This window comes from Zonotrichia leucophrys, chromosome 8 (assembly GCF_028769735.1).
Source record: "Zonotrichia leucophrys gambelii isolate GWCS_2022_RI chromosome 8, RI_Zleu_2.0, whole genome shotgun sequence".
Taxonomy (NCBI): Eukaryota; Metazoa; Chordata; class Aves; order Passeriformes; family Passerellidae; genus Zonotrichia; species Zonotrichia leucophrys.
In genome coordinates, this window is record NC_088178.1 from 6,444,322 (window position 1) to 6,454,296 (window position 9,975).

At 45.4% G+C, this 9,975-nt stretch overlaps 1 protein-coding gene across 2 annotated transcripts; it reads left to right on the plus strand.

Annotated features, from left to right (window-relative positions):
* Positions 1 to 1,785: 1,785 nt before the first annotated feature.
* On the plus strand, positions 1,786 to 9,299 carry PTGS2 (prostaglandin-endoperoxide synthase 2). Of its 2 annotated transcripts, XM_064719614.1 has the most exons (11): positions 1,786 to 1,925; positions 2,324 to 2,440; positions 2,549 to 2,692; positions 3,119 to 3,262; positions 3,642 to 3,823; positions 4,608 to 4,691; positions 4,861 to 5,107; positions 6,007 to 6,293; positions 6,450 to 6,597; positions 6,741 to 6,952; positions 8,532 to 9,299. In XM_064719614.1, the coding sequence occupies exons 1-11, from the start codon at positions 1,871 to 1,873 to the stop codon at positions 8,580 to 8,582; spliced, it is 1,671 nt and encodes a 556-aa protein (XP_064575684.1). In that variant the 5' UTR covers positions 1,786 to 1,870; the 3' UTR covers positions 8,583 to 9,299. The 2 variants fall into 2 exon arrangements, with proteins under 2 accessions (XP_064575684.1, XP_064575683.1); XM_064719613.1 differs by lacking the exon at positions 8,532 to 9,299 and having other exon boundaries at positions 6,741 to 7,682.
* Positions 9,300 to 9,975: the final 676 nt, after the last annotated feature.

Below are 9,975 nucleotides of genomic sequence, written 5' to 3' on the forward strand. Positions count from 1 at the left end.
ACCTGGTGGTGAATCCTGCCACAGCAAACTTTCATTTCTGAGAAAAATTCCCTTTCCAACATATAACCAGTTCTTTACCCGAGACAATCCCAAAGAAACAAGTGCGGAAGGGCAGCCTTCTGGGAAGCAGCACTATTGTATCTCCCTGACTTTTCATTATTTTGAAAAGCTGAAGGACCTCTTCAATTCTACTGCAGCTGACAGTGACACAAGTGACCTTTCCCAGCCAAAATCAGACTTGAGAGAGCTCATGTCACACTGACTGCAGAACTGAGTGGAAAGTGAGGGGTGCTGACTGGTTTTCCAGCTCCAGAAGTACTGCTTCTCAAGGGGAAATATCCTCTCCAAAGCCTGGAGTTCTGCCCTGTTTCTTGGTTTACATATTGATTAATTATAATAATTGAAAACTTTAAGCATCATCAGTTATTTCTATCTCCAGGGTCCTTTACATCATAGCACAGTTACCTTTGTATTATCATTTTAGGGGCAATTGTCTCGATTCAGTTTTCCCCTTAATGTTGCTGGAAACAACTCTGGAAACATTTTCCTACGCATGTTATTTAAACACAAGGTCTCACTTGCCTGCTGTTTGCAGTAAAGTCTTATCGTGTGACAGCATCCAAGAAAGCTTTGTGAGATGGAACAAAATCAGCATGAGATGGACAAATGAAATGTCTGAACATGTGTGTAGACCCTTGGTGCTATGCATGCCATAGCCTGATCCACTGGATAACCAACATTCCATATTTAATTGATTTGGCTTATGCAAGAAAAAATATCACTTTTTTTACACTTGATAAGACTGAGCAAGACGTGGCTGTGGCCACAGGCCCCTGGTTCAGCTGGGCTGACAGAGACATCCTCTGCTGAAGTATGACCCAGCCTGTGGTTTCTGCATGCAAATGCATAAAGAAATATTATCTGCCTTCTCTTGATTATGCAACTTTTTGTGTACCAGTCTTAAAACATCCAGACAAACCCACCACTGATGCACACTAGTTACTCACTGACTACAATACACTTTGGGGCCAAAAATAAGATTATTTTTAAATCGGCCTGAATCCACTTTCTGTCAAGTCACAGATTTGTAGTTCAAACATCAGCAAATGCCACTATGGGGTTTTGGTGTTTAATGCTGGCATCCATCGAGGGCGAAAGTGCAGCTCCACACTGGGTTGCACAACCGTATGACATCCTCCTGTTTTCATTGTCGCTCCTCACGCACTAAGGCACTAAAAATAGTACCAAAGCGTAAATAATCTATGACCAAAAGATAAAGTATTCTCAAAGAAATGAGCGAAATCTGTTTACAATGCAGCCATGGGGGGGGGGGGGGGGGTGTTAGGGGTGGATGGTGATGGAGAATTTAACAGAAAAGTGCTGGGGGGAAAGCCACTATTTGTCCCAAAGACGCCAAATAACAGGATTTGGTCTTATCAGACACACTAAATTCCCTAAAACTAAACTAAAACTGAATTCCCTCCAGCATTCATTCCCTCCTTCCCGCTGTGCGGGGCGCTCCGCAGCGCGGTGCTCTGCAGCCCGTGCGCGCCGCAGCCCTGCGAGCTGCCGCAGAATGAATTAAATGAATTAAACCAACAGTGAGGCGTCACTCAGCGGAGCCCGGCGCTGCCAGCAGCCCCGTGCCGTGCCCTCAGCCGTCCCTCGCACCTGCCCGAGAGGGGCCAGCCCGGGGTGGGCGGGACGGGCGGAGAAATTCCCTCTCCGTTCATGCTTCCGGCTGTGACTCAGCCGGCTCCGCTCCGCACTGCCATAAATACGGGGTGTGCGGCAGGGGCCGGCACATTGGAGCTGCCGAGCCAGCACCGCCAGCCCAGCACAGCACAGCCCAGCCAAACCCAGCCCAGCCATGCCGCTGCTGCCCCTGGCCCTGCTGGCCGCGCTGCTGGTCGCCGGCCGCGCTGGTGAGTCTGCGCCGCGCTCCGGATTAACGCGCGCTCTGCCTTTCTGCTTCTCCCGCTCCTCGCTCTCTTGGCATTTCTCTGCTGTCTGTGAGTGCCAGGTCCCCGCTGGCCTGTGAGGGATGATCTCCCCTTCTGAGGGGTGTTATTGCTGGCAACACACAAGAGGTGAATTCCTGCGCTTTTCAAGCTGCTCCCTGGTAGGCCAGGGGTTGCCGTGGATGGATGGATGGATGGATGGATGGATGGATGGATGGATGGATGGATGGATGGATGGATGGATGGTCGCTGTGATGCCTGATCGGCCCTAAACTCCAGGGCGTTCTCGTTGTTTGTCTAAAGCCCTGGGAAGGTGGGAGTGTATGGCAGAGATGCTAACCCCAGCTCTGGTTCCCCCGCAGCCAACCCTTGCTGCTCGAACCCCTGCCAGAACAGAGGTGTCTGCATGACCACAGGGCCGGATAGCTATGAGTGCGACTGCACTAGGACAGGCTTCTACGGGCAGAACTGCGCCACACGTGAGTATCCCACACCCCTCTCCCAGATGAAACATATAATTCAATTCCAGCATTGCAGCTTATCTTCCATAAGCTAATTGATAATAACCTTCCCATTGTCGTTTGCAGCGGAATTTTTCACGTGGCTGAAGCTAACATTGAAACCATCACCAAACACTGTCCACTACATCCTCACCCACTTCGAAGGAGTCTGGAATATCATCAACAACATTCCCTTCTTAAGGGACACTATTATGAGATATGTACTAACGTGTAAGTGTGAATTGTCTCTTCCAGTCCTCTTAAAGCTTACTTCAGAGTATTGCACTGAATTGATCTGTCGACAAACCAAGAAGCCTAAATTGCACTGAAATTAAAACATCAAAATATAAGACTTCTGCATGATGCAGGCTTGTATGAAACATGCTGAAGTGCAGCTTGATTCTGCTTTCTGCAACAATCCAGGATTTTGCTGGCATGAACTTGGCACCCCATTGCTTATGTTAACAGTGTGATCCCGCTGATCAGCCAGGATCCAGTCCTGTTATTCAGTTACTGTAATCAAATTTAACATCAGTAACTGATATACTTGGAATTTACAACTGCTGCCAAATATATGCAAAAGATCTGGCTTTGTCATTTACTCTTTGAGCCTAAAATGTACAGTTAAAAATAACCAAATATTTATTTGTCTTTCAGCAAGATCACATTTGATTGACAGCCCACCAACTTACAATAGTGACTACAATTACAAAACCTGGGAAGCTTATTCCAATCTTTCCTACTACACAAGAAGCCTTCCACCAGTAGGACTTGACTGCCCAACACCAATGGGTGTTAAAGGTGAGGAATAAACCAGACATGTAATGGTTGCTTGGTCTTTTCTAAGAGGAAAAAATAAGTAGTAGTTCCTATGGAACCTGCTTGTCTGTAGCCTTTTTTCAGTGAAGTTGACTTTAGGAATAAATGTTTTGGATATATTGTTTAAAGATCTAAAAGATATTATTCTGGTTCTTGCTGTTGAGTTAGATGCTAATAGCAGGGAATTTAGAAATGTCTAAATAAAATCAAGAAAGTGACCGTAGAAGAGTAGGTAATTCCCCTTGTTTGTGTTCTGCTGTCATTATATTCCACTGAAAATCTTAAGCCTTTTTGTTAGGAATAAACTTCAGTATTGCATAAAGAATTGTCTTGAGTATCTCACTGTCTGTTTCTCCCACAGGGAAGAAAGAGCTCCCAGATTCAAAGCTGATCGTGGAGAAGTTTTTGCTGAGGAGAAAGTTTATTCCTGACCCACAAGGCACAAACGTGATGTTCACCTTCTTTGCCCAGCACTTCACCCATCAGTTCTTCAAGACGGACCAGAAGCGGGGCCCTGCCTTCACCAGAGCGCTTGGCCACGGGGTACGGTCACAGCTGGGGACACGGCTCGTGCTCTTTGGGAGCTGCTGAGCACCTGGAATGGCCAGAATGGCATCCAGGGAACACCTGTGCACACACTGTGCCACAGTCCATGGGATTACCCCTCCTATAACTGCTCCTCAGGCCAAATTCCAGTGTTCAGCAGCGTCTCTTCCCGAGTTGGAACCACATGCTCTGCACAAGTGGTTCTGTTTAAAATACCTGCCCAGTGATCTCTTATTGTTCCCAAAAATCTGCTTTCATCTAAAGCATGTTAGGTGTAGTGAGTATCCAAAACTTCTCTGGACTCTGTCAGTTCCAAAGAGCTGTATCCAGCACTTAAGTATTGCTTATGCACTGCCAATAGCCTTAGTTTACAAAGAACTTCACAAGCAGACTTGGATTTAAGATCTTTACCTACAAGATTGGCATCCTTTGGACAAAGAGTACTGTAAGTGTCACTCTTATGTCCAAACCAAAGCTATAAATTGTGTGTTTATATATAGAAAGCTGTCTGCATAATAAAAAATTGCTGACACTTTAAACAGAGTCCTTTTATACTGCTGATGTAACAACCTCCTCTTATGCAGAGATGGCTCCAGTTGCCAGGAAATAATTTGGCTTCATCTTAAATATCAGTGCATGATACTTATAAGGTAGCAGTAATATAATTGAAAGGTAAACATCTAGGGGGTGAACTCCTATTGGTATCCATAGAACAGGAACTTATCCTAAAATAGCAAAAAATGCAGATTGGCTTCATGTCCCAAATGCTTTTATTTTATAGGTTGACTTGAACCACATTTATGGAGAGACTCTGGAGAGACAACTTAAACTGAGGCTTCGAAAGGATGGAAAGCTAAAATACCAGGTATGTCTTAGCTCAGAATTCCTACCTTCTTACTGGATGGCATAGATTTCCTAAATTAGTGCTGTGTGAATGGTGTGGTGATCTAAAGTGTGAATCAGAGCTGAGAGAGTGGACAGAGCTTTACCAAAGTATGGTAGCTCACAGCTCCTGCTGTTTCCCCCTGGCACAGATGATCGATGGAGAAATGTACCCTCCGACGGTGCGGGACACGCAGGCAGAGATGCTGTACCCGCCCCATGTGCCCGAGCACCTGCGCTTCTCCGTGGGCCAGGAGGTGTTCGGCCTGGTGCCGGGGCTCATGATGTACGCCACGATCTGGCTGCGCGAGCACAACCGCGTCTGCGACGTGCTCAAGCACCAGCACCCCGAGTGGGACGACGAGCAGCTCTTCCAGACCGCCCGGCTCATTCTCATCGGTGAGAGCCCTGCTGCCAGGTGCAGCTCCAGCTCCAGCCTGCATGGCTGGAGTGAGGGGGAAGCTATCCCCTAAACTGGGGTGTGAGTGGCTACTTCATGGCCTGTCGCTGGGGTTGTGTTGAGGCGCAGCTTGCCCCAGCTCTGCTAAAGATGGAACTGAAGAAAACTCAGGGATAGTCAGTTCCCTCATCTGAGGGAAGCAGAACTGAAAGCAGTGAAAAGATAGGAAGCTCAGGTTCCTTTCTCAGAGAAAGCCTGGGAGGCTGGATGACCTCAGGCTCCTTGATCGGGGGTTTTGGTTTTTTTCCCCCTAGGGTTGGGTCAGCTCAGGTATGCTTTAAAAGAAAGGCTGTGATTAAGGCTAAAGTTCAGAAGGTTATGTAAAATGTAACTCTGCATAGTTCTCCAGTCTTAATTGCATGCCCAGTGATATTTCATCTTATGTAAATGGTGATGTCCTCTAAGCTGGAAAAAACCTTGCCCCAGCTGAAACCAGAAACCAAGACAATTGTATTATGTAGTTCAAGCTGAGATCTGTTTTAAGACATCAACTTTCTTCATTATCCCTTCCCTCTGTCCTAGAGATATTGTATAGCTGAACACAGTGTAAATACTGGTGTGTGCTGTTCTGTGGAGGATGCAAGGAATTGTGTCTTGGGAGGGGAAGGCAGGCTGTAGAAAATACCTCACTACCCACAGCCGGGAACTCTTGGGATCTGAAGTACTATTCCACCCCTTAGTCACATAAAATACATTAATTGCTTTCTAGGAGAGATTACAGAAAAGTATTTGTTGTTCTCATCACTGTAGTATATTTTAGAACAGTTCAGAAATGGTGTTTTCCTTGCCATTGAGGAGAAACAGTGCCAACATTCTCTCCTGTTCCTTTGCCCAACAGGAGAGACAATCAAGATCGTTATAGAGGACTATGTGCAGCACCTGAGTGGGTACCACTTCAAGCTGAAGTTTGACCCTGAGCTGCTGTTCAACCAGAAGTTCCAGTACCAGAACCGCATCGCAGCCGAGTTCAACACCCTGTACCACTGGCACCCGCTGCTGCCCGACACCTTCCAGATCCACGACCAGGAGTACACCTTCCAGCAGTTCCTCTACAATAACTCCATCATGCTGGAGCATGGACTCTCCCATATGGTCAAATCTTTCTCCAAGCAAAGTGCTGGCAGGGTAGGTCCTTCCTCAAGTTGATGGTGAACCAACAGAGGCATGAGCCTCTGTGGGTGGGAGAAGGGAATGGGATAAAGCAATTTAATCACTGGAAAGGCACAACTTCCTCATGACTCATATCAGAAGATCTTACAGATTTTCCTCTTTAACATACAGGTTGCTGGTGGGAAGAATGTTCCTGCTGCAGTGCAGAAAGTAGCAAAGGCCTCCATTGACCAAAGCAGGCAGATGAGGTACCAGTCCTTGAACGAGTACAGGAAACGCTTCATGTTGAAACCATTCCGATCCTTCGAAGAGCTTACAGGTAACAGTCCTCATCCTTCCCAGCAAATGAGAGACATTGCCTTAACATGCCCACAGAGTCCTGCAGTGTCATTGCTGGGCTTGAGCAGGACAGTCTTGCATAGAAAATGGGGATTTTCCACTTACAGTTTTTAATCATTGCAGGAGAAAAAGAGATGGCAGCGGAGCTGGAGGAGCTGTACGGGGACATTGATGCCATGGAGCTGTACCCAGGCCTGCTGGTGGAGAAGCCCCGGCCCGGGGCCATCTTTGGCGAGACCATGGTGGAGATGGGGGCCCCGTTCTCCCTGAAGGGCCTGATGGGCAACGCCATCTGCTCCCCCGAGTACTGGAAGCCCAGCACCTTCGGGGGCAAGGTGGGCTTCGACATCGTCAACACGGCCTCCCTGCAGAAGCTCATCTGCAACAACGTGAAGGGCTGTCCCTTCACCGCCTTCCACATCCTGCCTCCCGAGCCCACTGAGGCCACCATTAACGTTAGTACCTCAAAAACTGCCATGGAAGATATCAACCCCACACTCCTGCTGAAAGAGCGCTCTGCCGAGCTGTAGGAATCCAGCTATCTCACTATTTATTTATTTATTTAACTGTGTTATTTATTCTATTTATGGCTTAGTATTTAAAAAAACAACTTGAGCCTCTTCATTGTGGGGGTTGCCTTAAATTCCTTACTGAAGTAAGGCTTCCATTTACGAAAGGGATTTTCTGTGTTTCAGCTTGACAGTGGTGAATCCCTTGTTTAAAATCTTCTGTAACAGAATGATGTATTCCAAAGTGGATAAAGGTTCCAACTTCTTTTTGTTTTAATACTTGATGAAGGGGGCTGGTGGTGATTCTGTCTGGCAGTTTTCATAGGTCACATAACACTACAAAAGCAACTTTTTTTCTCAGCAAGTTGAAAGTAGCTATTGACCTAAAAGTACAAGAAAAAATCTGACTTAATGAAAACTGCCAGAAAAGATTGTGGATTTCATATGAGCACTCAAAAATTAACAAAGAAATACTTGAGATTCACTTCTTTATATAAGGTCAGAAAATGCATTGCATTTCTTGTTGATACTACCTCTCCCTCACTGCAGAGAGGGCACTTTGTATCATAACTTATTGTCTCTTATGTACAAATCCACTTCTGGATTTAGATGAAAGTAAAATTTTTTACAGCTTTTTAAAAATATGTTTTTAATGTTTTAAGTATTTAAAGTAAAATTTTTTACAAGTTTTTTAAAAAAATATTTATAATGTTTTAAATATTTAAGAAAATAGTACTTTTCTTGGATTCTACTTCTTTTTGAAGGAAGTGTGACTGATGTATTTGTTGTGTAAGGGAGTGAAAATGAGATACTGAGCTTAGCAGTAACTGACTCTCAGGCTGCAATACAAGGCTGTTTGCATTTGGATAGGGATGTTTTTATTATGTAACTCTGGGGAGGTCTTAAACTTGGCCGAAGGCACTGGGATTCTTTTCATAGCTATAGTTCTCTGGTCTACTTGAAAATGTAATTTTAATGTCTGTTACTCCAAGGACAGGAGGACAGTATAGCTGGGGTTAGAGTGTGTTGTGGCTTTGTGCTCCCAAAACCAGGGAGACTGTAAACTGAGCAGCTCTGTAAATACACAGAGAGCTGAACACAAGAGCTTCAGCAGCACTTCCAGGCACAGGAGGTAGCTCTGCCTGTGTGCACAAGCTGTACATATAATTTGTACTTCTATTTATTGGGGAGGGAGGAGGGATAATATTTTATTTATAATTTATAAACAGTTATTTTAAGTTAAGTCTCTTAAGCTTCTTTAAAACTGGCCAGCGCAAAATCTCCTAGACGTATTTGTCCTTATCCAGCAGTGAAATATCTAGTCTCATCTGGGCACATAGGTTACACAGGATCTTGTATAGGACTTCAGACTTTGCATGTAAGGGTATCTTTTTTTAATTTCTAGAGAGGAAATATAGAAGATGATCCTCCCAATAAAGCAGCTGGGGAACTATAGGGAAAAAGAAAATGTCACTTCAGACTGGAATAGAGCAGCAACCGGGTATTCTGTGCCCCTGCCCAAAATTACTTGACTACTTGTGGAAAAGGACTTGAGTTTTCTATTTCATCTGAACTCTTAAGCACTTGTAGAGGCTTGTGCATTGTACCAGCTCTGGCAGCAGTGTAGTTTGTCTGTGGCTTCTGTTTTCCATGGATTTGTGTAGAGGCAGCCATGCCTCGTGCTGGGTAGGGCTGTAGTTGTGGCCATGAACAGCAGAACCGAGTTCTCCTGCAGCCGTCGATACCAGTGACTCATCTGGAGTGGTCCTTGGTATGGATGCTGTGGGAGCAGGACGGGCATTTGTTTTCCTTTCTGTGTTGGAAGCACGAAGAAGGGAAAACCTTCTCTCCCCTTGTATCCAAAGGTGGTCAGTACTGTACGTGCTAACAAGTGAACACTGCTTGGACATTTGTTCCTCATGCAAATTGTCCATCAGACCCAGCTCTGGGCACCCTTCTGCCATCAACCCAGGAGCAGGGTTTGGCAGAGTCAAAGGGAGACAAGTCTGGACAGATTGAGTTATTTTGGGGTAGGCACAGAGGAATTCCTCAGACCATCTCACTTGAGTTAAGTTACAGGCTGCTTCAGCAAGGATTCCTGTGCACTCTGTGTTCTGTACTCTGCAGCCGCTAAATGTGGATGTTTGAGATTATTTATTTAAAATTCTGTGAATTGTTTTTCACTTTATTTTTGTAGGACAACGATGTTGTTAAAATGCAATTGTTTATATAAATAAATTGAAAACTTTACCTTTATGTGCTCCTTTGTTTGTGTTTTCCTTCAGCAGTATTTCGGGTGGAACAGTTCTTTAATTGATTACATGGAGAATTACAGAGCATTACCAGCAGCACTAAATGCTCTGATGTGTCAAACCCAAGATGCCTGTAGCTTAAATTACCCAGATGCAGTATTTTTTTTCTCTTTGGCCTCAATGAAAAGGGATGTCACTATTCCATCCCTGGAGTAGCCAGCTCCTGTTATCTACATTCGAGATGCCAGCACAGCCCTGGCAGCTTCAAAGGGAAAGTACAATACTGGAGTTGCACAACACCACTTTGGTGTAACTGACTTCCCTTCCTCTCTTCCCTTTTCCCAGGCTAGAACAGCCTAGAGCTGTTTCCTTTCATGCTTGGCATTCTTCAGAAGGGGAAACTGCTTTGGGATGCAAGTGACCACTAGACAAGAGCAGGGCTGTGCTTCCTGAAATCTGGAGCAGGAGCTTGGACAATGTGTCCCTCTCTTGCAGTGAAAGCACCTTTGAGGCCACCCAGCCTCTTCCCTACATTTTCACCTCTGGTGAGAAACAAGGGGAAGCTGAGAAGGAGACATCCCAGAGGATCACTGTACT

Bases quoted from the DNA above. Each gene is read 5' to 3' on its own strand.
- PTGS2 (XM_064719613.1), top strand. From the start codon at position 1,871: ATGCCGCTGCTGCCCCTGGCCCTGCTGGCCGCGCTGCTGGTCGCCGGC. The intron at 1,926-2,323 runs GTGAGTCTGCGC...GTTCCCCCGCAG, and splicing joins GCTGGTCGCCGGCCGCGCTG to CCAACCCTTGCTGCTCGAAC. The intron at 4,692-4,860 runs GTATGTCTTAGC...CCCCTGGCACAG, and splicing joins ATGGAAAGCTAAAATACCAG to ATGATCGATGGAGAAATGTA.